General features: G+C 39.1%; 1 protein-coding gene across 2 annotated transcripts in view; it reads right to left on the reverse strand.

The window, feature by feature from the left end:
* The window catches only part of LOC113636342 (complement C3-like), a 48,209-nt gene that overhangs the window by 12,498 nt on the left and 8,467 nt on the right, over positions 1 to 27,244 (reverse strand). For both annotated transcript variants that reach the window (XM_027136385.2, XM_047803500.1), the window contains exons 3-29: positions 27,020 to 27,188; positions 26,775 to 26,851; positions 26,511 to 26,599; positions 26,298 to 26,377; positions 26,128 to 26,215; positions 25,433 to 25,535; positions 24,467 to 24,587; positions 24,242 to 24,357; positions 23,947 to 24,093; positions 23,532 to 23,729; positions 23,250 to 23,441; positions 13,828 to 13,983; positions 13,518 to 13,647; positions 11,215 to 11,286; positions 10,802 to 10,993; positions 10,445 to 10,577; positions 10,266 to 10,357; positions 10,012 to 10,151; positions 9,391 to 9,597; positions 9,103 to 9,163; positions 8,853 to 8,939; positions 7,144 to 7,347; positions 6,508 to 6,583; positions 6,249 to 6,408; positions 6,043 to 6,138; positions 5,785 to 5,935; positions 5,544 to 5,707 (exon numbers count right to left, since the gene is read on the reverse strand). In XM_027136385.2, the coding sequence (XP_026992186.2) occupies positions 5,544 to 5,707; positions 5,785 to 5,935; positions 6,043 to 6,138; positions 6,249 to 6,408; positions 6,508 to 6,583; positions 7,144 to 7,347; positions 8,853 to 8,939; positions 9,103 to 9,163; positions 9,391 to 9,597; positions 10,012 to 10,151; positions 10,266 to 10,357; positions 10,445 to 10,577; positions 10,802 to 10,993; positions 11,215 to 11,286; positions 13,518 to 13,647; positions 13,828 to 13,983; positions 23,250 to 23,441; positions 23,532 to 23,729; positions 23,947 to 24,093; positions 24,242 to 24,357; positions 24,467 to 24,587; positions 25,433 to 25,535; positions 26,128 to 26,215; positions 26,298 to 26,377; positions 26,511 to 26,599; positions 26,775 to 26,851; positions 27,020 to 27,188 (3,501 nt within the window). The remainder of the gene's footprint in view (positions 1 to 5,543; positions 5,708 to 5,784; positions 5,936 to 6,042; positions 6,139 to 6,248; positions 6,409 to 6,507; positions 6,584 to 7,143; positions 7,348 to 8,852; positions 8,940 to 9,102; positions 9,164 to 9,390; positions 9,598 to 10,011; positions 10,152 to 10,265; positions 10,358 to 10,444; positions 10,578 to 10,801; positions 10,994 to 11,214; positions 11,287 to 13,517; positions 13,648 to 13,827; positions 13,984 to 23,249; positions 23,442 to 23,531; positions 23,730 to 23,946; positions 24,094 to 24,241; positions 24,358 to 24,466; positions 24,588 to 25,432; positions 25,536 to 26,127; positions 26,216 to 26,297; positions 26,378 to 26,510; positions 26,600 to 26,774; positions 26,852 to 27,019; positions 27,189 to 27,244) is intronic.

Genomic DNA, 27,244 nt, shown 5'->3' on the forward strand with positions numbered 1-27,244 from the left:
CTGGAAAGTATGCTCATTTACTGTATATGTACTCAATACGTGCTAAACGCTCCTGTTGCTTTCATTACTGCCTCAGTTTGGTGTGGCATGGAGGAGATATGTCTGTGGCACTGCTGAGGTAGTATGGAAACCCAGACTTCTTTGACAATGGCCTTCAGCTCATCTGCACTTTTTGTTCTCTTGTTTCTCGTTTTCCTCTTGACAATTTTTTGAGATCATGAGTTGTTGGGTTTTTGTTAAATGTGAGCCAAAATCATCACAATTAAAAGAGCCAAAGACTTAAACTACTTCAGTCTGTGTGTACTGAATTCATATAATACACAAGATTCACTATTTGAGTTAAATCACTGAAATAAATGAACGTTTCCACAACATTCTAATTTATTGAGATGCACCTGTATATATGAGTGGCATATGTATGTGATACCGTTGTGCAGCAATAATTGCACGTAAACGTAATTGTTGATAAATCCTCAATGGCTGAACAGTACTGAACAGCTACAACTTTAGAATGTTGCTGGGTTCCCTTACATGTATTCCTTGCTCCAGGTCCTTCCACCTTAGTTCTATTGGATTAAGGCTTTAACTTGGACATTGCAAAACTTTCTTTCTCTTTGACCATTTTTTGGCAGAACAATTGTGTGCTTGGTGTTGTGTTCGTGGATACAAATCAGCAAATGTCGGGGAGGTATCGCAGACTGAGAACTCGGAGATGGTTGATGGACTGTTGGCATCTGACTATCAGGTGTGTGATCATCCTCAAATAACTCAGGCCAATCAACTGCTTGTTCCTTGTCTGTTTCAGGCTGGTGGAGTCGAACCAATGCCTGTTGCGCCGAATATTTCCTTGAGAGGTTTTTACAACAAACGACCTTGGGGCCTGCTGTCGGACCACTTTCCCTGAGAAAGCTTGGTCCCTAATCCAAACAGTCTGTCCAGGTTTCAGTGGTGACAGAGATCTAGCTCTGTGTTTCTTATTGAATGAATTTCTTGTGCGAGCACGTAGACTGGATTCAAACTGTTTCAGTTTGTCTGCGTCTGGAAGTGTTGGTGTGAGGAGAGACGACAGAGTTGGTAAGCATGTTCTCAGTCTTCTGCCCATTGACAGTTCTGCTGGACTGTAGCTGTTTGCAAGTGGTGTGGAGCGGTATGTGAGCAAAGCTTTGAATGGATCTGATGTTTTCCCCAAAAGCTTCTTAACCGTTTGTACCGCTCTTTCGGCTTCACCATTTCCTTGTGGATACCATGGTGTCGGAACTTAGAACCCACCTCCAAGCTGACATATCACAAGGGTGATTTATACTTATACCTATAACTGTGTTGTCATTTACTTTAACCAAGAACTTCTAGTTACTCTATAATCAGAATCGATGAAGTAATGATAAAACTCTTCAGACCTGGATGAGAATGAGCAAAAACTTCTTTATTGTAGACAATCAGCCATCCATTCCATTGAGCTCAAGAAATCAAATCACTAAGTCAAAAAGGAACAAATGAAAACTCAAAAAGAGCATTCACATGTAAAACAAAAACTCAAAGTATCAAAAGAATGAAAAAGCTGCAGCACTCAAAAATAGGTCCACTGTCCGAACTGCCCCATGAAATGAACTGCGTACTTCCCCATAAAAGTCCCCTCAATATATACCCTGGCGCTTCTAAGCGCCTCCTTCTTTTGTTCTGTCTTTGGGACTCTAAGTGAGTCCCAGGACCATAGACTTTTCTGAGAGAGAAGGTCTCACAAGGGTTTTGTTTTCTCAGCCAGTTCTGGAATGAATTTCCCCAATTGGTTTATCATTCTAAGAAAGCTGCGTACCTCAGACACATTGGTAGGCTCACAAATATTTTGTACTGCAACCAGTTTGTCTGGATCGGGCTGTAAACCATCTGAGGACAGCTTGTGGCCTAAGGACTTGACTTCTGGCTTTGCAAATTCACACTTCTTTTTGTTAAGTGTTAGGCCAGCACTCTGAAGCTTCTTTAGTGATGCGTCCAGTCTGGTGTCATGTTCCTCCGGGTGAAGTTCCATATATGAGGATGTCATCCATATGACATGTTACTCCATCTAGACCTTCCAAAATCTGACACATTCTCAACTGGAACAGCTCTGGAGCACTGGAGATCCCAAATGGAAGCCTTTTGAAGGCGTAACGCCCAAATGGCGTAATGAAGGTGGTCAACGGTTGCGACTCTTCAGCCAAACGGATCTGCCAAAATCCAGAATTGGCATCTAGCTTTGTGAAGATTTTAGCTCTGCCTAACTGGCCTAATGTGTGGTCTACTAATCGCAAAATAAACTTTTCTCTTCTGACAGCACTGTTCAGTTTGGTCAGGTCAACACAAATTCTCACCGTGTTGTCAGGCTTAAGTACTGGAACCATACCCGAACACCAGTCACTAGGTCCCACTACTTTCTTGATGAAGTCAAGTTTCTCCATCCTTGATAACTCCTCTTTGACTTTTTCCATCAATGGTACTGGGATCCGTCTTGCTACATTCAGAGAGTAAGGTGTTTCATTGGGCTGTAACTTGACACAGTACTCCTCTTTGAGCTCAGCTAAGCCTGTGAAAAGCTCTGGATATTTCTCTTGCCACTGACATTCTGTGATATTATCCAGTCTTGCAATGAGGCTGTTTTTCAATAGCGTGTCTGCCCAGGAGTGGTGTGAAAAGATTTTTAACCACATAGATGTCTTCCTCTATTTTTTTCTCATTTCTTGAGATGCTGGTAGAAAACACCCCTTTTACATTCAGGACATGCTTTCCTGGTCCCATCAGTGTTTTTCGTGATTTCTTCAGACCAGTGTTGCTATTTGAGGTGAGCTGTGTGAAGACAGATTCAGGTATCGCTGTGACATCTGCCCCCATGTCCATTTTCATTTTTACTGGCTGTCCAAGATCTGAACGGTTGTGCACCAGCCTTGGTTGTTTAACTCTACAGCTCCAAGGAATGCTTGTCCTTCATCTGAATCGTAGTCCTCTTTAACCTCATGAAGCACTGTCTTTGAATGACATTGGCTCCTAAAGTGGCCTGTCCTGTTGCACTGATGACAGACAGCCTCTTTGGCTGGGCAGAGATCCTTTACATGGTATGGTGATTTTCCACATCTCATGCAGCATGATTTCTTTGATTTTTCTTTGCCATTTTTTCTGGAAACTTGTCCAATTTCCACCTTTCCCTGACTTGATTAACTTTTTAGACGAATCCTGTCTGTACTTTTCTTTATGTACAGCTTCTAGATTTAGGTCTTCATCCTCCTCCTGCCTAAGTTCTGCCTGCTGTTTTCTGACTGTTTCACTCTGTCTGGCCATCGTTATGGCTTTCTCCAAAGTTAGGTTAGCATGTAGTTGAAGGCGCTCTGACAGTTTGATGTCTTTCAATCCAACAACAATTCGATCTCTAATTAGTTTGTCTCTCAAAGTTCCAAAAGCACAGCGTTCTGACATTGAATACAGTGCAGTGATAAAATCATTAACTGGTTCATCTGGCTCTTGTTTCCTGGAGTTAAACTTTGCTCTCTCATAGATCACATTTATTTTGCCAGTGAAATATTCTTTGAATTTATTCTGCACAGTTTCAGAATTTCCACGCTCTTCTGTTGTCATTGCCAATCCACACACAATGTCATCAGCTTTGTCTCCCATACAATAAATCAGTGTGTTAACTTGGTGTAAGTCTGATGCTTGTGCAAGGTTGCTTGCAACTCTGAATCTCTCAAATCGTCTGATCCATCTTTCAAAGTCATTTGGCTTTGTAAAATCAAATGGATCAGGAGGTCAGATTTGATATGAAGATATGGGTGCTGGTGATTCCTCCATTTGCTTTGAAGATTGTTATTTGTTTTACGTTTGTTTCCTTTGCAAACTTGTGCGCTTTATTCAGCTTTTGTGCGTTATCATAATTCGTTTCTGTGTGCCTCTCTGCCTGCACCCCTGTTGTTTAGCGACGGCACCCCTCCCCCGCTCTTAACTTACGGTGTGTTGGGTAAGCGTGTGCTGATCCGCTTGCTGAATTTCCTTATTTCTCATTGGAAACAGCATAAACTACGCTCTTACTTGAACGTTTCTTCTCCCGCGGTCCTTATTGGCTTATTCAACAGTTTGTCACTCGTTGGAGACTGTTCTATCCACTTCTGACACCATGTTGTGTTCGTGGATACAAATCAGCATGCTCCCCACACACATACCAGGTATGTAACTGAACTTTATTGAACACTCGCACAGTCCCAAACCCCCTGCATAGGGGCGTGGCTCACCCAGTAGCGATCTCACTAATCAGATATCACTACACTTGGGGTCATTGTATTGCTGCATAAACCATTTTCTGTTGAGATTCAGTTCATAGACAGATGTACTGACTTTTTCTTTAGAATTCACTGGTATCATTTTAAATTCAAGTTATCCTTGCCCAGATGTAGCAAAACAGTCCAAAACCATGATACTATCGCCACCATGTTTCACAGAACGGATAATGTTCTCATGCTGCAATTAATTGCTTTCCTTTCTCTAAACATAAAACTTCTCATTTAAACCAAAATGTTCTATTTGGGGCTCATCAGTCCACAAACTATTTTTCCTAGACTAGTGTTGTTCATTGCTCTCCTGATTGTCAGGCAGCACCCTGCTTCTTCTCCTGTGCATGCCCTGCCTGCTCGGAGCTCATCGCCAACGTACTGATTACCACACCTGCTCCTCATTACACTGGCCTATATAAGCAACACATTCGCTCCATTCCAGCATCCGTTATTGTTTACTGTTTCCAGGGTGTTTACTCTGCCTGCTCTTTTCATTAAACCCTGTTTGCTTCCGCCTCCTTCACTTCGCCTAACACCGATGGTGGACTCACGAATGTTATCCAACATAAGTGAGGCCTTTAATTTTTTTAGACACCCTGGGTTCCTTTGTGATCTTACAGATTACATTTCTTACTTTAGGAGTGATTGTTAAGGGTGTTATGAGGAGAACTCCATTTGTACACAATCTGTCTGACTGTTTTTTTGGAGTCCAAACTCTTTAGAGATGGTTTTGTAACTTTTTCACCCAGATGAGCAACAACAACTCTTATGAGGTCCTCATTAATTTTCTTTGTTTGTGACACTCTTCCACAAAAATATGTTGTGAAGATCAGACTCTGATAGATCCCTTTTCTTTAAGTAATACTGGGCTTTCACTGACACCTGATTGTCATACCATTGATTAAAAATAAATGGACTAATTTGACCTTCAAATTAACTGCTAGTCCTAAGGGTTTTGCCACTCACATACAGTATGTATCATTGATCCATTTTTCTAAATAAAAAAATTAACAAAAAAAAAATAATAATTTTAATCCCGTGTTTAAATGTTTTCACTTTGTCTACTTTTTGGACAGTAGGTTCACAAACATACATTCAACGCTTTACTGACCTCATAAACAAAAAATATTGTTGGCAACACACATTCTTGAATGTATGTTTTTTTACACTATACTGAAATCTGAAAAGTATATTGTTACTTTGCCTTTCTCCCACATCAGAAATAAAAAATAGAAAAACCTGTCAACCTACCTGTGTGGAGCCATGATCCCCGTAAGGACCGCTCTGCTTATTGAGCCAATGAACAGCTTTTCCTGCTGCATCAAACTCCTTTGCCTTTACCAGAGCCAGCGCGGAATATGCTGTTGCCTCCAGTGAGAAGTGATGTCCTCTCTCAACTTCCCAGTAAGCACCATCTGTGCATAAGTTATAGGAAGGAATAAACATTTGCTCCATAAAGGATTGAACTAAAAGGATTTTAAGAGTTACTAACCTCCAGAGGAAAATTGCATCAGACGCTGTTTGTTAAACTTGCCAGCATTGGCCAAGGCATATGAAGACATCGCAACTGCATACGGATTGGTCAAAGAGGGGAGTCTTTTTTCCAGATACTCAGTGGCCTTACTGGAAGACTCTTGAAGAATCTACATGACAGAAAGGGTAGAATTATATGCATAATTCTACAAAAGCTGCTCAATGTGCTGGATTGTTTTGGCTTATTAGTGATATATAGTGTAATAAATTGACATACTCCAACTAATTTAGCACAAAGATGTTGTCCTTCTTGCAGGGCAATCAAGACAAATGCTGTCAGAGATGCATCAGCATCTTTACCTCGTACATCACCCTGGAATAGCACAGAAAATTATTTGCACCAAGTTTCACAGAAATTGTTGCTGTAAGGTTTTTTTGTACATATCACTAATTTAAGACAAAACAAATATAAGCTCAACTTACAACCATATCTCCATGATAGACTGGGACATTTTCTTTAAATGAGCCATCTGGCATCTGTGAGTTCATATTTAACCACTTGAGGGCACTGCAAAGAATATCTTCATTTATCGTGATTAGGTCACTTGCCAGAGCAAAGACTTTGGCCACGTATGCTGTCAACCTTTAACGCAGAAAAAACAAGCAATCAACATATGGCAGATGGAATACTGTGCAAGAAATGAAGAATTACCCAACTGTAACTTCCATTGGTCTCTATTACCATGTGCTACTAGGTGTATGTGTCCATGTACCATAAGAACCATCAGGTTTACGGAATGTAAGTTCTTGTGCATATCCTAAGAGAGGGGGAAAGATAAGGATTATTTTCTTAGTCCTATGAGTTCCAATACACTGTAACTGTAATTAACTGCACTCGTAATTATACTTAAATTATAAAATATTTTCATAAAAGCTCATTAGAAAGCTCTAAAACACTTGAGTAGAGCTAAGCTGTGGATCCAGATAATTCTGACACACTCTGGGCTAGCTCTGAACACCAGACACACTATCTACCCGTGAAATAAAACTAGACCCCAATTTTCTAGCATGAACCAGTGACACAGCAGATAGCATAAAAGCTACAAATGTCAATGACTGTTTATGTCCTGGACAAGGAACAAAGGACAAATAATAAAAGGAACGTCTATTTAGATAGAATTTTCAATTAAAATTTGACAAATGAATTTCATATAAGGAATTTCAGGTTGCTGCTCTGGTTTGAACTTTACATCATCTGATATGAAATATGAGAGATGACGAGAAAAGCTTGATGAACAAAATGGCCTATAACTTTATTATACTGGTACATATGTGGCCTTACAAAACCTTAAATGATTTTGATCTATAGTGTTTTCACCTGTCTGGATGTGCTTGATAGCCTCATTACGTCGGTGCAGTACAACTCTTTCCCACTGGCTGGTGGTATCTAAGTAATGTGTGGCAATTAGAGGCAATGTCATGAAGATCATGTTTTGCTCTCCAGAGCCATGGGGTTGGACGATCAAGCGCCCCATAAACTCCCCACTTATGACCTGCTCAATTGTCTGACTTAACTCCTCACCTTCAAGAAAATATAGGAATAGTAAGATTGTTGTTAGAATGGACAAGCAGGTAAACTTGTATATTATGACATGGCATAATATATACTTCATTGTCTTAAAGAAGATAAAATACAAATAACAATACAATAACAAAATAGTTATGGAAGGTAAATTCTATCTTCTCCCAGCCCTGAAACCATTATTAATCAAAACAATAAAAAAATAAGCTGCAGAGAAATGGGAGTAGAAAAGGGGTAGATAATTAATATGTAGAGATGCATAATGAAATAAAACCAACATAAATTGCCAGTACAATTTTTTACAATGTATTACAATTAAATGGGGGAAAGTTACATTAATCTCATTTGATGATTCTTCACACCCATATATATATATATATATATATATATATATATATATATATATATATATATATATATATATATATATATATATATTTGAAGGTGTGGATGTGTTCAGAATGGACCGATTACATTCAATCTCATATTCAAAAATATCATACAGCTGTCATAAGTGAAAATATTATTATTATTATTGTTATTATTATTATTATTATTATTATTATTATTATTATTATTATTATTATTATTATTATTATTAACCATAAATAAGTATGTTGCCGTAGGATGTTCTTCACTTGAATTACATTCTTGTTTTTGTCCGACTGCTGAAGCCATGCTCTGCAAAGAGCTAACAAATCATTCATACTATCTCACATGCGGAAAGCTGTCGATCAGGAGTAATAGCAAAATTACAAAACATCAGGATGTACCTCAAAATGTATAAAATGACAAGACAAAAATTAACCACATTAAATGTGCTGCAGGAATATCTGACAATTACCGATTATGCCTTGACTTATCATACAGAGAGAAGGTGATGCAGCTAACAGCTTGATGTTGAGTTATCAAACTGTCTCTGAATATGGACAAAAGAGATGGTTGTTGACTTCAGGAGAGCATGGAGAGAACATCCCCTATCCTGACAATGTACTACAGAGGGCTCTATTGTGAACATAATGAGCAGCTGCACTACTGACTGGTTTAGGAACTGTCTCTCTCGGACCACAAGACCCTGAAGTGGATAGTTAGGGCATCTGAAAAAGTCATCCGTCTCTCCTCCTTCCATTGCAAAACTTTACACCAAATGTTGAATCCGCCATCAGCATTGTGGATTACCTCATCAAACAATCATGTTGCTTACCTATTGTCCACAAAACTACTAGTAGTAAGCAGGTAATTTATATGATGACATAACTGCATGTTCCTGAAACAGAAAAGATGGTGTATTGTGTCCACAAAAAAAAAAAAAAAAAAAAAAAAAAAAAATTATTGGTGGGTCTGGCCCATTAATGCTAAGATTGATAACCTCTCTGTCCTCTTATGATTAACATAAAACTATGCCACTATATATGAGTATATGATAGGAATGACATTAGGTGACCTTAGGTGACAAAACTTGAATTGGTCAATATTGGTCTATATTAATTTGTTAGATTTTATACCAGCCACAGTGATGTAAGTTTGTGCCTTAGAGTTTGGAATCATCCCAGGTGGTATATCAGTCTTCACATGCACAACTTGAATGCCACCTTAAAAACAAACAGAAAGAATAACAGAAATAGAAATAACTTAAAACTTATTTAAGCATCTAAAATGTAGAAACATTATTTGTGGAATAAATTCTTTAAAAAATAGGGAGAAAAATCACGAAGTGTTTGCTGTTGCTTAAGTACAGAATATAGAAGATCTCACCAGCTTTAGAGGGATTTAATTCCAAATTTTGTTCTGGGAGTTCAGTTAGCACACCTTCTGACTGAACAAGGGAAAACAGATTCAGACCTTATGTTGATCTAGGCAGTGAATTTGATTACATCATAGTATCATATAATATTTATTTTTGTGTATTTATTTCCTCACATCTATAATAATGTTTATGTGTTTCAATGTTTTTTCAGTACCAAGTAACTAGTACTTTAACATTTAGCCCATGCTTGTTAAGTGTTAAACTAAATCACTCACATATAATCTGCTCATACTCACCACCACCTTCAAGGTTCTTTGTACTCCATCACTACGTGATGAACTAGAAGCCTGCACCTCTATGTGATGTTCCCCTAGTTCCATGGGAATAATCACATAAGTGATGGAAATGGTGGACTCTGCTTCAACATTAACTATTGTACGGTATTTCTTCTTTTTATTGGCTGCGCTACAAATATGCTCTGTCTCAAAGAAATCCACTCGCACCTGGTGGAAAGAGGAAGTCCATCAGATGTCTTCATTGTGAGGACAAAATAGGCAATGGGTTATGAAGCAGACATAAATGTGAGTTATGAAGTGATTATGTGGCAGTTTCAATCATAAAGATTCAGAAAGCAATTCAATTTTATCCTGGCCAAGGTGGCTTTGTATCCAGAGCCTGGAAATGTCGGGTGATGTAGAAATAAACACTGAGATTTATATGAATTTATCAAAGGACATTGTGCACCAGAGAACCTGTATAAAATGTATGTGAAGAACCAACACTGCAAGCCATGTACTGTGAGCATTACAGCAAAACTACACAGTGGCCCACCCTGTTTCCACAAACTAAAAAAAAAGTGTAATAATGTTTTATTTTATTTTATTTTTATGTGTAACTGCAGACAACAATAAAGATACCTTCATTTTCTCAGTGGATAAGTTATGCAGAACCGCCTTGATTTCTAGTTGTTCATTGCGAACTGCTGAGTAAGGTAGCTTGAGATCCACAAAGAAATCCTTTTCCACTGTTATTTCATAGGGATCAGCTACACAGATGCCTACATGGTACAAATAAAAAAGATTCTTCATATTCCATTCGTCATATGCAGGTGTCTATTTCAGATCTTAGATGTATCACTCTACTTCACATGTTAAAATGATGTGGGACTAACCATGGGTCTTGGACATACTGATGGCTAGGACTTGCCAGGTAGTAATAGAGTCTAAGATATATTGACTATCCAAGGTGAGGCTTGTTTTATCACTACAGGGGAAAGAACAGATCTGAAAAGTACTGCCAAGTTTCTTTATGTATGTAGTAATAATAAAAATCCTGGATTATTGCAATTACCATGGAATGTTTTCTTCACAATCTGGCAGCTCAATGCTCTCCCACATCCAGCTCTCAGGGAAATTTGTTCGAGTGAAAATATCATCAGAGCTTATGAATTCATCATCATCATTATCATCATCATCATTTTCACCTGAAAAAATTTATGTTAAATTATGCCTTGGACAAGAGACAAACATTCAGTATTGTGGAGCAGTGAATACCATTGCATGTAATTGGTTTATTTGTTATATTATTATTATTATTGTTGTTATTGTTATTGTTATTGTTATTGTTATTATTATTATTGTTGTTGTTGTTGTTGTTATTATTAAAAAATATTTAATAACTCTGAATAAACAACAAAGTTGTTCTTGCCGTGAGCCAAAAGTAACAAGTCTTCCTGACTATCTTTGTGTTTTTGGATCTCCTTACAGCAGTCCTGGAAGGCCTTGACACACTCTGCACCATCTAAAATGAATGAAGCTCTCCGTTCACATGTGTAGCCAAGCCTGTTCTGCCTCAGTCCATCTGCACAGTATTTCTTCTGTTCATTGTTGTATTTAGAAACTTAAAAAGGGGAAAGGGTAAAAATCAGCAATGAGAAATTTAAATCCATCCGTCCACCTGTCTGTCCATAATCTATCTATCTATCTATCTATCTATCTATCTATCTATCTATCTATCTATCTATCTATCTATCTATCTATCTATCTATCTATCTAGGTATTTTTAATGACTACATAACTAAACAAAATACAGTAGGTGAAAAAAAATGTTTAGCTTCTTACTCAGTGTTTGTGTAACCTGGAGTAGAGTCTCTGCTCTCCGTTTTCTCTTCAGTGGTGTAGGACACTCAGGAGCTATTAAAAAAAGTAAATTCTCAAAATGAAACAACTTGTAACCGAAGTCTAAATCTGTAGTTTCCCCCCCATAATTTTGTACCTTTTTATTATCAGTTTGTATTGCATCACTGTTCTGAATTTTCTGAATTCTGAATTTTCTTATTGGTAAGATGTTAATTTTCTGTACCAGCTGCAAATCAAAATTATATATTTATGTGCCTATTCTATTCTAATTTCTTATCATTTCTATAGTATCATCTCATTGACATGGCCTTGAGAGATACTCCACATAATATAACCCTGTCATTTAACAAAAAAAAGCAAACATTAAATGGCCAAATATTTCTGAACCCCTGGTCATAACACTATATGTTCTTGTTAAACATCCATTCTAGATATAGTCCTGCTTTGTTGTTTTAAAAACCTCCACTCTTTAGGGAAGGGTTTAAAAACCTCCACTCTTTAGGGAAGGGTTTCAAACCTAAACTCTTTAGGGAAGCATGGCTGTGGGGATTTATGCATTCAGCCACAAGAACAATTAGTAAAGTCAGGCAACTTTTGGATATATCATGTAATCATTGATATGGTGAACTTTTCAGAGAATTTTTTAGTTAAACTCTTGAAGATATGTTTTAAAAGTAGATCATAATTCACTTTTGCATGGTAATGGTAATTGATTCATCTCACTAATTGCTGTTGATTAATGTTGTTGATACAATGAGGGCAAAAGTGAAAACTACACCAGGTTAAGTATGAAACCCAGTTCCCTGAGACGGTAACGAGACACTGCTTCATGGCTGACGCTATGGTAACGCTTCGGTGAGGAAGTTGTGTCTGAAGCTCTGTGTGCAAACACACCAATTTAATGGCTCAGGAAGGACACATGACAAAGTGAATACGTGCCAGTAAGTCCATATAAGGGCATCTATGTCACATTACTCCAGCTTCTACTTGTCTGAAGGAAACGCGAAAAGACGCTCGGGGCGTGGCCAGTGACGCAGCATCTCGTTCCCTTCTCAGGGAACCGGGTTACATACGTAACCTGGTGTAGTTCCCTTTCGAGGGAACTCGACGCTGCATCAGGGCTGATGCTATGGGAACGCCAATACCCACTCCGCCACGCGCCAGTCGATGACTATGTCAGAGGCCGTGAGAGCCTAACTTGAATAGTCAGGATCTCAAAAATTGTAGGCCGAACTCCCTTTTATGAGTAAGACTTTAGAAACAGTTGTCCACACTCAACTTATAGATTTTTTTAACTGATAATAATATAATGAACACTTTCCAATCAGGTTTCAGGAGAAACCATAGTAATGAAACTGCATTGATAAGAGTCGTAAATGACATTTTAATGGGAAGAGATTCTGGGAAATGTGTTGCTTTGATGATGCTGGATTTGAACACAGCTTTTGACACTGTTGATCATGGCATTTTATAAGCATGTCTTAGAGATGATGTTGGTATTAATGATGTGGCCTTGAAGTGGTTTGGTTCCTACCTAAGGGACAGAAAATGTTCAGTTAAGATTGGAGATTGTCTTTCTGACACTGTGGATGTTTTGTGGGGGGTCCCTCGGGGATCTATTCTTGGAGCAACCTTGTTTTCTCTGTATTTGTTGCCTCTGGTGTCTATTTTCAGATGCCACAATATTAATTTCCACATCTATGCAGATGATTTGCAATTACATTGTTCTTTGGACAAGCGTGCTGCATGGGACAGTTTCAACATATGCTTAAATGTAGTGAAGGTATGGCTTGTGAACAATTTTATGCAATTAAATTAAAATAAAACTGTATAAAATAAAATAAATAAATAAATACATAAAATTTTTGCTCCCACCGTAAATGGTTATGTTAGGTTATGTTACCCACTTTGGGTAGTTTTAAGGGACTTTCCTTTTTTCGAAGGCTTTTGCTGTATGATTGGTATGTTTTACCATCATATTATGTATGGTTATTTTTGTACCTTTATTTTATTGTTAGTTTGATGTATATTATGATTATACTTTTTATGTCCTATATAATGATTTTACATTGTATAGCACTTTGGTCCATTGTTATGGTGTTGAAAAATTTTTTTGATTGATTGGTTGATTGATTGAGATCTTCCGAACAGTGGAACAGTGGTGGCTGATAAGCCAGGATGCACTAAAATAGTGTGAGGCTGGATGCTGTCTATTTTTCAAGACTTTTGGGGCATATAGAAAGAAAGCACAAATGTTATTTTTTATTTAAAAAAACTACTTTTACCTGTTCTTTCATTGGTGCCACCTAATTTATCAGACTCAAACAGTAGACCTGCATCATAGAAAACCTCCATACTGTTTTTACCACTGCCTGCTGTACAGCCAGTGTCATGCTTCTCAATAATGTCCCAGATCTGTTGATGGAAATTGTACATGTTATGTAAATATGTACAATGTATTTTCTCTATTAATATTAGATTAGCCGGGACACTGTTTTGTGCCTTCACCTGATTCCTGAGAAAAAAATTACAGCATGAATCCATAAGATACACAGATAATAATTGAATTAAAAAACACTGCCAGATATTACTGACCTTAGCCTGTGTGAGTTTGTTCTTGTTGAGCACAAAGACAGCTTTATCCACAGCTACCAGTCCAACCTTGGCTTTTGGATCCCCGGTAACAATGAGTTGAAATTCATCACCAGGCATAAAAGTATTCTTTTTACTCCTTTTGATATCCAGTGTCAGCTACATTGCATTGAAAAATAAAAAATGGGAGAAACAAATACATCAGGGGTGGACAAATTCCTTAGTTAACCCACTTGTCAAATAGAAGCTACACAGTGCTCTACCCAGTCTGATTTTTTTTGTATGGCTGGAAACTGACTAGGCAAAAAATGTAATATCTTGTTGTAAGCTAATCAAGTGCAGAATCTAGCCACGGGGGTCACAGTCCAGTGACTTCTGTGCTGGTCCCAAGCCCGGATAAATAGAGAAGGTTGTGTCAGGAAGGGCATCCGGCATAAAACATTGCCAAATTTAACCATGTGAATTGTCAGTACGAATTTCATACCGGATCGGTCGAGGCCTGGGTTAACAACAACCACCATCGGCATCGTTGACCTACAGGGTGCCAGGGGAAATTGGGCTACTGTTGGTCGAAGAAGTAGAGGAGGGAGGAGAGTGCACAGCCAGAGAGAGAGAGAGAGACGAGGAAAGGTAAGAGTGTAGGACTGAGAATAGGAATACTGAATGTTGGTACTATGACAGGGAAAGGTAGAGAGCTGGCTGATATGATGGAGAGAAGGAAGGTGGATATACAGGAGACCAGGTGGAAGGGTAGCAAGGCTTGTAGTAAAGGAGCTTTACTTTGTAGTTTATTATGGTGTGGATAGTAAGAGAAATTGGGTAGGTGTGGTCCTGAAGGAGGAGTTTGTGAGGATTGTTTTGGAGGTTCTGGAGGTGAAGAGAGTGTCAGATAGGGTGATGAGTCTGAAGTTAGAGATTGAAGGGGTGATGTTGAATGTTGTTAGTGGTTATACCCCACAGGTAGGTTGTGAGTTAGAGGAGAAACAGAGATTCTGGAGTGAATTAGATGAGGTCATGGAGAGTATGTGGCAGATTTTAATGGACGTGTTGGTGAGGGAAACACAGATGATGAGGAGTTGATGAGCAAGTTTGGAGTTAAGGAAAGGAACCTTGCAGGACAGATGGTAGTGGACATTGCTAAGAGGATGGACATGGCTGTGGTTAACACAGTGAGAGATTAGTGACTGTAAAGTGGTAGTGGGAGAGAGTGTAGCCAGACAGCATAGGATGGTGATGTGTAGGATGACTCTGATGGTCTGAAAGATGAAGAGGTCAAAGTTAGAGAAGAAAACCAAGAGGTGGAAACTGAAAAAGGAGGAATTTTGTGAGGAATTTAGACAGAAGTTGAGGCAGGCTCTGGGTGGTCAGGTAGCTCTGCCAGATGACTGGGAAACTGCAGCAGAAATGATCAGGGAGAAAGGTGCTGGGTGTGTTGGTGGAATGCGGAAGTTCAGGATAGTATCCAGAGGAAGAGATTAGCCAAGAAGAAGTGGGACATGGACAGGACTGAAGAGAATAGACAGGAATACAATGAGTTACAGCACAGAGTGAAGAGGGAGGTGGCATATGACGAGTTGTACACTAGGTTAGACACTAGAGAAGGAGAGAAGGACTTGTATAGGTTAGCTAGGCAGAGGTTACAGATTTTTTTTTGTTCTATGTTAAGTTATACTTGGCTGGATAAACAATGATTCATTGCTACAAGATAATTACTATCACAATAATCCTGATGGCATGGCTGATAGGCAGGAACCATGCACACCCGACAGACACTGGCAACAGGTTACTCACCTATAGCCATGATGCACTTTTACTACACTGGTCCTTGCTGCTGTGTAACATCAAGCCTGATGTGCTTCTACCACCGGAGCTTCAGCCAAGGAAAAGAGGAAGACGTGGGGGTATTCGCAGTAGAATTAGAAAAAGACCATTCAAACCTCTTCCCTCCATCATTCTGTCAAATGTACACTCACTTCGTAATAAAATGGATCTGCTACATGCAAGGTGTCGACTGGAAAGGGCCTTCAGGGACATCTGTATCATCGCCCTGTCAGAAACATGGCTAGACCAGTTGGTCTCGGATGCTGAAGTCAGTCTGGACAATTTTAGTATAATTAGGGCAGACAGAACTGAGCAATCTGGGAAGATGCACAGCAGTGGGGTGTGCTTGTACATAAACAACAGGTGGTGTAATAACATCAACGTACATCACAAGTCATGTACAGCCAATTTGGAGATACTAACTGTTTCCCTCCGTCCCTACTATCTGCCTCGGGAATTCCCTGTTGTTGTGGTCAGCTGTGTTTATGTTGCCCCCAGCACCAATATCAATAAAGCAGCTGAGCTTATAGCCGAGGATGCTAACGACAAGTTAGCTATTTATCCCAGTGCACCGCTGTTCTTTCTGGTGGACTTTAACAACTGTGGCGGGCAAAAATCCCGGATATGTGTTACGACAATATAACCGATGCATTTTGTTCCTGCTCTTATCCGATCATAACGTCATCCTACTTCCCTGCTAAAAAAACAGCATTGCTGGTCCAGCATAAGGTATGTTTTGCATGCTGGGACCAGCTTGGGATGGTGGTATGCTGGTCCAGCATTAGGTGCTGGTTGCAGGTGTGCTGGCCGACCAGCCTGGGATGGTGGTATGTTGGTCCAGCATTATGTGCTGGTTGCTGGTGTGCTGGCCAAGCAGCCTGGGATGCTGCTGTGCTGGTCCAGCATCAGGTGCTGGTTGCTGGTGTGCTGGCCGAACAGCCTGGTATGCTGGTGTGCTGGCCGACCAGCCTGATATGCTTGTGTGCGGGCCGACAGCCTGGGATGCTGGTGTGTTGGTCAACATTTATTGTCTTTTTGATGCTAGTATAATCCCAGCAAGACCACAACAAAACCCATTTGTTACATATCACATTTTTTAGTGCATATCATATAGAATGTTTGTTTAAAATATTTACTGGACAATGACCATTATAATATTGACCATTGTAATATACACACGTGCACAAATAATGTTACACAATATAACTTTTACAACACACATTTTTGGTCTTAGCTTTCGATCTCTCTATCGCTATAATAATATAGCTTTAGCGAGTAACAAGTAGTATGTGGTGGCGATGACCATGTTTTTTTAAGAGGTGCTACCTGAAGTCTTTTGCCTTTAGACAACTTCTGCTCTATATCTTCTTTATTCTCTGAAAAATTATAGAAACAAAATAAGAAACAAAACTGTATATCACTCATTTGTTTATATTGTGCAGTTACGATAAAACAGCTACTCCTTAACTTACATACCTTTAAGCATTAGTATTTGTGCCCTGAAGAAATCTTGCTTCCATCGTACCCAATAAATCTGTTTGGTCAAACATGTCTTAGTTAAAGTCCTTAATTTTGCTAGTTGAAACAACTGCCGTGCAGCCGTCATCCAGGTACGTCACGTATGCAAACATTCTGATTCCCAGTGATCAGCAGATTCGTCGTGTAGAATCTGAAGCTTTTTATTTACCCCAAAACAAAATCCTAATTACGGTGGCAAAAACATGATGAGTTACTACTACTAATTTCGATAAACACTGTAAGGTATATAATGTAGTCGAAAACATTGTGAGATTTATTTTTGGAAAGTGCAGGAACTACATTTACAGTACCTTCGTGAACATAGTTGCTTTAAAGGTTGCATAGCAACGCTGATGCTGGGTAATATCTCTTCACATTACCGCTTTACATATATATATAAATCTTTCAAAAACCATCATTCTGTATGATTTATATGCTGCTTCCCTCATGGAGCCCGGGAAGTCAACATTTGTTGGTATTACTATATTTAATTTGTGGAGACACTTTAATCCCTAATGGATGATTTTTAAATGTTTTTATTCTTTGTTATTCAAAGCTTTTTGAGCTTTGTTATTTCAGGTCTTTATTCAAAATGGGAGCAAAAGAAATAACACACTTATAATTAAATATATTCCAATATATTGTGTTTTAATATTATATTAATGTGTTACATAGAAACATAGACAAGCAAAAATGAAGGTTGTTCCCATAATGCTCATTCCAGAAAGATCATACTGGTTAACCGGCTAAACCAGCCCGGTTTTGCTTGATAACGCCATGACTATGCTGGCCACCCAGCTATACCAGCACTATACCAGCACTATACCAGCACTATACCAGCACTGACCAGCATTATAACAGCACTGACCAGCACTATACCAGCACTATACCAGCACTGACCAGCATTATACCAGCATGAACCAGTAAAAACCAGCCTGGACCAGCATGGAATTCCTGCTGGTTTATACTGGATTTTTCAGCAGGGTTCTCCCGCTGTATAAACAACAACTCAAGAAACATAGTCCACAATGCTACAGTGCCCCACAGTGGTCGGAGGACCCCATCGCATGCTTACAGTGTTCTTTGGCATGCACTGATTGGAACATTTTTGATGGGAATCTGAATGACAAGGCTTCTGTTATTACTGATTATATAAACTTTTGTATTAGCACGTGCATTCCTGTTAAAACAGAAAGGAAATATCCAAACTCTAAGCCATGGATTACTTCCTAAATAAAACAATGTCTTAAAGAAAAACAGAAAAATAAAATATAAAATAAAAATAGAAAAATAAAGCATTCAGAGAAAAGAACTGGGTTAGCTTGAAATTGGCAAACCGCAATATTAAGAATGCTGTATTTAAGGCAAAACTGAAATATAAGGACAGACTGGAACATGAACACAAAACAAGCATTCCAGACAGCACGGACACTAATAGGATATGAACCCAGAACAACTTCATGTAAAAATTCTGCAACAGATCCAGTAGTATTTGTAGAAGAACTGAATGCATTCTACGCTCGTTTTGACAAGCAGAACTTTTCAACTGAATGTGATAACATCTTGAGAGCCCTCCCTCTTCCAGACCCTGATGAATTACCCCCCTTTACCGTGGAAGATGTGAGGCATCAGCTCAGCAGATGTAAGCTGGGCAAGGCCCCGGGTCCCGATGGCATCTCAGCACAGGTGCTGAAGAACTGCGCTCAAGAACTCTCATATGTCATTCACTTACTTTTCAGTGAGGTTTATCTCACTGCCATCATACCTTCCATATGGAAAATGTCCATCATAATCGCGGTTCCTAAGAAACCTCGGCCTTCAGAGCTTAACGACTACCGACTTGTTACCCTTACATCTATAATTGTGAAATGCCTGGAGAAGCTGCTGCTGAAATTCATCTTGCCAGTTGTCAATCCACAACTGGACCCCCTCCAATTTGCCTATAAGGTTAAAAGAGGCAAAGAGGACACTGTAGGCTGTCTGCTGCATTTCCTCCTTCAGCACCTGGATTCCCCTGGCAATTTTGCTCAGATAGTTTTTGTGGATTTTAGCTCTGCCTTTAATTGCATCCAAAGACGTGATGATTCTGAAGCTGTATCACCTCAACACCCCTTCTCGGCTGATTCAACTTATACACAACTTCCTTAGCGACAGGCAGCAAGTAGTACGGCTGGGCTCAATTACATCTTCTGCTCTTACTATTAATACCGGAGCACCGCAGGGCTGTGTGTTAAGCCCATTTCTGTATACACTCTACACAAATGACAATATCAGCCCTTTGTCTAGCATAAAATATTTAAAATATTCTGACGACACAGCCATTCTTGCCCTGCTTAGAGACAACAACTTTGTCATGGATTATCACACCACTGTTATGCACTTCACTCAGTGGTGTGAGGGTAACCACCTGAATCTGAATGTTAGCAAGACAAAAGAGCTGATAGTCAGTCCCTCTACACCGCAGCACCCTATTGTCATTCAAAACCAACCAGTTGAAATAGTGGACAGTTTCAAATATCTGGGAGTGACACTGGATAACACACTCACCTTTGCTCAGCACATTATGTACATTCAGAAAAGAAGTCATGAAAGACCGTCAGACATTCGCAAACTCAAAGGACTTAATGTCGGTCCTTGTTTACTATTACTACTTTAGCAAAGCATTATTCAGTCAATTTTACTGTATTGTTCAACTTGTTTTTTCGGCATGCTTTCTGTTAAAAATATGGTCAAACTCACAAAGGTGTCCAATATTGCTGCAAAAGTTATAGGACTTCCTACACCTAACCTTATAGAACTCAATGACACAGCTATCGGACACCTTGCCATTTCAACAGAACGGGATTCCACACATCCACTAAATGAGTATCTAGCCCCACTGCACTCAGGGCGCAGGTACAGGGCAGAAGGGCCCACTTTGGAAGAAGCCTGATTCCCTCAGTCATTAAGTATCTTAACAATAGACATCGCTGAATGTGATTCTGAATGTTTCTTGACATGTGTGTATTATGACAAGTGTGTTTATGTTTATGTTGTGTGTGTCGAACAAGTACAGTATTGTGGAAAAGAATTTCCCCTTTGGGGACAATAAAGTAAAGTATATAAGTATAAAGTATAAGTATGGGAAGGATGTGAAGAAAGTTAGAATTATTAAGGATAGTGATGGAAGGGTGCTCACAAGTGAGGAGAGTGTACAGAGGAGATGGAAGGAATACTTTGAGGAGCTGATGAATGAGGAAAAAGAGAGGGGAAAAAGAGTACAAGGGGTGAACTCTGTGGAACAGAAAGTAGATAAGATTAGAAAGGATGAAGTCAGGAAGGCTTTGAAAAGGATGAAAAGTGGAAAGGAAGTCGGTTCTGACGACATCCCCTTAGAGGTCTGGAAGTGTCTAGAAGAGGCAGCAGTGGAATTTTTAACTAGTTTGTTCAACAGGAGTTGTTTAGAGAGTGAGAGGATGCCTGAGGAATGGAGAAGTGTGTTAGTGCCGAATAAGGAATATTATAAAGAATAAGGGTGTCATGCAGAGTTGCAGCAACAGTAGGGGGATAAAGTTGATGAGCCATACAATGAAGCTGTGGGAAAGAGTAGTGGAAGCTAGGTTAATGAAGGTAGTGGAAATTTATGAGCAGCAGTAAGGCTTCATGCCCAGAAAGAGCACAACAGATGCAATTTGTGCTCTGAGAATTTTGATGGAGAAGTATAGGGATGGTCAGAGGGAGTTGCACTGTGTATTTGTAGACTTGGAGAAAGCATATGACAGGGTGCCAAGAGACGAGCTGTGGTACTGTATGAGGAAGTCAGGAGTAGCAGAGAAGTATATCAGAGTGGTGCAGGACATGTATGAGAGGAGCAGGACAGTGGTGAGGTGTGCTGTAGGTCAGGCAGAGGAGTTCAAAGTGGAGGTGAGACAGGTCTGAGCCCCTTCCTGTTTGCTATAGTGATGGACCAGTTGTCAGAGGAGGTCAGAAAGGAGTCTACTTGGACGATGATGTTTGCAGATGGCATTGTGATCTGTAGTGAGAGCAGGGAGCAGGTGGAGGAAAACCTGGAGAGGTGGAGGTTTGTGCTGGAGACAAGAGGAATGAAAGGCATTTGTAGTAAGACTGAGTAAATGTGTGTGAATGAAAGGGAGGGAGGTGGAACAGTATGGTTACAGGGTGAAGAGGTGTAGAAGGTACAGGAATTTAAGTAATTGGGGTCAACAGTCCAGAGTAAGTAATGGAGAGAGTGGGAAAGAGGTAAAGAAGCGAGGCAGTTTGGAATGGGTTTAGAAAGGTGTCACTTCTGTGTGATAGGAAAATATCAGCAAGAATCAAGGGGAAGGTGTACAGGACAGTGGTGAGACCGGCCATGCTGTATGGTTTAGAGACAGTGTCACTGAAGAAGAGACAAGAGTCAGAGCTAGAGGTAGCCAAGTTGAAGATGTTGAGGTTCTCTTTGTGAGTGACAAGATTGGACAGGATTAGGAACGAGTACAACAGAGGGACAGCTCATGTTGGACATTTGGGGAACAAAGTTAGGGAGGCCAGATTAAGTTGTTATGTTCAGAGGAGGGAGAGTAAGTATATTGGTAGAAGAATGTTGACCTTGGGATGAATCACCTATGACTAGCAGTTCAGTTTTGCTTTCATTGAGTTTTAGCTGATGTTCCATCATCCATTGTGATATACAGATCCTAGCAGAAGTTGTGGTATCTGATGGAGGGAAGGAGAGGATAATTTGATTTTTATTCACATAGCAGTGGTAAGAGAACCTATGTGAGGATACATCTTTTCCAAGAGAGTGAGTATAGAGGGAGAAAAGAAGATGATCATGCACTAAGATTTGTGTGACACCAGTTGAGAGCAGATGTTGATCCACTCTGTTACCTGATATAAGCGACCTTCCAGGTAGGAAGCAAACCATTCCTATACTGCTCCAAGACTCCTGAGGGTGGACAATAGAGTCTTGTAATTGACTCTGTCAAACACTGAAGACAGGTAAAAGAGTACGAGCACAGATGACAGATCAGCTAATCTAGCAGCATGTGTGGAATGTGCTGCCTTAAAGCCAGATTGGTTTTGATCATGGAGAGTGTTCTCCAGTCTGAAAACAGTGCATTCCAGAATATTAGAAAGAAAAAAGAGAAGTGATACCAGTCTGTAGTTGCTGATGTCTGAAGGATCCAGAGCAGGTTTTGACAGGATAGGAATAACTCTTGCTCTCCTGAAGTTAGTTGGTCCATGACCAGATGTTAGGGATCCATTGATGATTGTTGTGATGAATGGCAGGGCGTGTTGCAAGATGGTTTGGAGGGTAATGGAAGAGATTTGATCCAGTCGGCAGGTGCTTGGATTGCAGGGGAGGATGACTTGTAGAAACTTGTGTATTGGTAGTCATGGCAGAAGTGATGGTCTGGCAGATTTTCTCAATCTTCTCATGAAAGGAGGCAAACTATTCAGCAGTCAGGGAGGATAAAGCTTGAAGCAGTAGCTTTAAGGTTTTCCTTGTAGAAAGCAGTCTTGGCAGAAGTTATGTCCAAGAAGAATTTGGACAAGAGTGCATGGTAAGATATCTATGTCAAGATATTTTACCATGTCAAGCTATCAAAATTCCTATCTCAGCACAGATCTTAGATTGCTGCACAACACATTTGACAACCAAGGTGTAGGACAAGAAGTCTTTTACAAGAACTCATAACTTTCCAATCAGTAAACTTCCAAAGAAAAAAAATTCAATTCAGCACAGACTCAAAAAAAAAAAAAAAAAAAAAGATACATATCACATTTTATTTCAGTGGTTAATGAAACCACCTTTGACTGCATTTACATGTGTGAATCCTCTAGGATTTGTGCAGGCCTGGTTGGTTGGTTGTTCCACTCCAACTTTAACACACCATGTCTTCATAGAGCTTGCTTTGTGGACAGGGACATATCTTGCTGGAACATCTTTTGGCCAGTGAATATTCCAGTGAACAGAATACTCACTGGAATGTGTAATGTGTGACTCCCTACAATCCTGATTTACTCCTAAACTTACAGTTCAGGAAGTTATTATATTCAGTATAATATTTTAACTTACTTTGCGAAGGAATCAGATTGCCTACCGTTCCCATGCATGTGTCAGTCACGTCGACCCAGATGGAGTCAGACACAACTTCTGAGGATCCTACATGGTAATATGCAACCAGTCGAAATGAGGGAAGCAGGTCCTTGGTGACGGATAGAGACAGAGTCGCTGCAAGGTGTCCATTTCTTTGAAACTTGTGACCTTGTACAATTTGTCCTTTACTAAGGATCTGACACAAAGAAAATCAATCCAGTTATTTTTTAGTTACCAGTAGAACTACTTCACAATACCACCAAGATCTTTAAATGTATATACTAACCAGATAAGTTACATCTTGATTGGGGACAGTAGTTTTGAAGTTTACATCGATGTTAAACTGATCACCAATTTTCAGTTCTGCATCATCTACACTTAAATGTAGGTAATTGCCAGAGCCGTCTTTGGTGGCGTAAGGTTGGGCAGTCATCTTGTTTTCAGCTTGTCTTTCATTTGGAATGCCTTGGGCTGAGGTTCTCGCCTGGATACATAGCAAATCCATTTTAGTTTAGTTTAAAATACATTAATGCTCTTGACAAACATCTTAGCAACTGAAAAGATGGTTTACCAGTTTGGTCTATGGTGTATTTTTTTTAAATATTATGTTTCTTGATAATTCCAGTTCTATTATTTTTATGAGATAAACACAAGTTGATATGGAGTCAGTACATACAAAAAGCCTATTTTACATGACTCACAGTGATATGTAGTGGCTTATCTCCTCCCTGGGTGTTCAGAATGGCCTTGGCCATGCCGTTAGTCTTTGTTTGAGCCTTAACTTCACCAGGCTGGATCAGTATGTCCACATTTTTAGCAGGTGACTGGTCCGGATTGGTCACATAAACCTTTCAAATCCAGATCAGACATACATTGTAATCGGTGTAGTTCAATGGGACTAACTGGGATTAAACTTTATCTGGTGTCTCATCAAATATTTAAATCATCAGTTGTAAGATTGTAAAGAGATTGCATAAGGTGTAAAGGCATGCATACTGTGACATCAAAAGACATTCCTGGATGGAAGAATTTTGGGGTTCTCTTGAACTGGATGGTGTAAGGTGATGTAACAATTTGAATGCCCCCCTTCTGTGCTTCAACAATTTCACTACCTGAAATATTATTAATGAGAAATGACAGCTGAAAAGATCTATATACATACATACATACATACATACATACATACATACATACATACATACACAATTGCTGGCATCTTACCACTCTCAGTTATAACACTGACAGAAATGTACAAAAAGCTTCCGACCAGTTGATTAATATCAGGGAAGGAGCGTAGGACCGTCTCTTTAGTGAGCTCAGCACGTCCATTTCCATTAATGATCTATATGTAACATAAAATTCTACATGTAAGTAGTATTAGTAATGTACAATTGCCCTGGAAAGTTTGTGCACATGACAAGCTTGAACTTGAAACTAATAACTATATATAAATACATCATTAGGAATGAACAGATAATGTGTTTTAAACAGACTCAAATACAGCTATGAAAGGTTGCTGCATTATTTGTAATTAATTCATTAAAAATATTCATATATAGAAGGGACTTTGTGTTGGACACAAATGTTCCAAGATAGTATTTTTTTATATGTCAGATAAGATGCTCACAGAACCAAAAGAGACCATGTAACAGTCACAGAAGTTTATTGTCAGGACTCCGCCCAGACTTTGGCCACGTGCATGTGTTTACGCTCCTCGTCACGTGTCACCATGCCCCACCTTCGTCCGCTCCTCCCTGTCTCCACACCTCTTTCCCATTGTAGTTTCTCTGTCTATTTAACTGTGCTGCGTTGACTTGTGCAGCGTGGAATCTACTGTTGTCTCTAGACCGTGATATATTTCGTGTCTTTTTCTTATTAAACCCTGTTTATTTTGCTATCCTGCATCTGGGTCCATTTTATTCCCGCATTCATGACAGTCGGCAGGTTCCAAAAGAAATAAAAATTGGATTAAATACAGTCCCACAGACATGTTAAGACCAGTTGTGAACTGGATTGATGGAACTGGGACAGAGACTTTCAGAGTCAGAAATCACACAAATATTTTGTTTTATTTTGCCCACTTTGTGTTTAAATGTGAATACAATAAATTAAGAAGTGAGCAAATGAATTAATGATTATTTCCATACAGATGTTATAATGTGAAATATTAGAGGATGTGTAACTGACCTGTACTCTGGTTAAAGAGGCAGGCAGACTAGTTCTAGTCTCATCATTCTTAATGCCAAAGACCACAAATGCAACACCATTCACATCTTTTCCAAACAGGTTCCTTCGTATAATTCACAAAAAAGTTAGATCATGCACATACAGTAAGCCCTGTTAGAAATATAAAAGCTACATATTTGTAAATATTTCACACTTTTGATATGCCTTTGCTTAGCAGAGGGCAAAATATGATCTACCAAATTGATGCTACACACAAACGCACACACACACACACACACACACACACACACACACACACACACACACACACACACACACACACACACACACACACACACACATGAACATTGGACATTGCATATTGCATTTTTTATAAGCAGTCCAAACAGACAAGGTCAGCTTGACTTGGTGCTCCTAATTTGCATAGGAATGCAGACGATGTCTGCAGAAGGGTTGGCTTTTTATAATATATTTGTGTCTACAGTGTCAGCTCAATCACAGGGACTTTTACGGTGTTAAATCCTAAATGTCAATTAGGAATGAAATCACTCTGCTTCATCAGACCACTCAGTATCTTAGTATTTTACAAAGCAGTAACTAAGTGGTGTATTCATTATTTAGGCCCTCACTGTGACATCACTTGCAAAATTATTTTAATTTATTAGAATTTAATGTCTTTGTCATGTTCTACTTACTTGGCAGTTATATCAACGTTGAGTTTCTTATCATCAACGTAGAAAAAGGTTTTTGATGGATTTAATGTTACCTCGAAGCTTGGTAGCACTGCAAAGTGAAAAGCAACATGTAAACACACATGTAGACAAACCAGAAGTAGGGATGTTTGTAGTCTAATTATAAATTGTACCATATTCTTTAACTTCAAATTCAGCAGTGAACTTCTGTGTGGAGTTTTTGTACCGTGTTGCTACTGTCCATATTCCAGATCTGTTAAAAAGAGAGCATTTCAGATTAAATATGTTAATATTTTCTCTATGAATAACAAAATATAATAAGTGCAAACATAATAAAATCTGTAATGACTGTTTCATATTTAGAAGCCCCAATTCAGTGGACTAACTTGGCAATTTCAGGGATGTAGTATGAAAATCTTTTGGTCCCTTCCTTAAGATCTAATGTTTCTCTGACAACTGTGATTCCTTGAGGATTCTTGGGGAAAAAATGAAAAAAATAATTTGTGATATTCTACTATATTTTAAAAAAATACATAATGGATGAAGAAGCAGATTACAAAAACAGAATATACAGTAATTTTAGCTTGTGGTGAAATTGAAACTGTTAGAGACTGTTCAATAGGTAAAACCCCAGCTGTTTGAACACTTACTATGAATTCCACGTAGATTTCTTCACTCTTGTCAGCAGGCTGCAGATCAGGAGTCAGTGAGAAGATTCTGTAAAGAACTGGGACAAAAATGATTCATTTGCTTTTTTATCTGTCTTGCATGAATTGTTAAATGTGTTTAATATTTGTACTGGACAAATATTTGGACTGCATCCTTCATCATTGCTTTAGCTTTTGCCAAATTACAGTCCAGTTTGTATTTCATCAATGAGTCCAGACTGTTTTACCTGTTGTTCCAGGTGTGTAGATGCTCTTGTCTGTCTGAATGAACATGTATCCAGACTGAAACGATACTAAGACCACTTTCTCAAGCACATTGGAAGGAAACTCAGCCTGCAGATACACATACTGCTTCTCCAGTGGGTCTTCACTAAAGAAACCCATATTGTCAGGAATCTGAGCCAAAGGAAAATTACACACTTAATTTTACTGTTCAAAATAAGAAGCTATCT

Source organism: Tachysurus fulvidraco, chromosome 18, assembly GCF_022655615.1.
Source record: "Tachysurus fulvidraco isolate hzauxx_2018 chromosome 18, HZAU_PFXX_2.0, whole genome shotgun sequence".
NCBI lineage: Eukaryota > Metazoa > Chordata > Actinopteri > Siluriformes > Bagridae > Tachysurus > Tachysurus fulvidraco.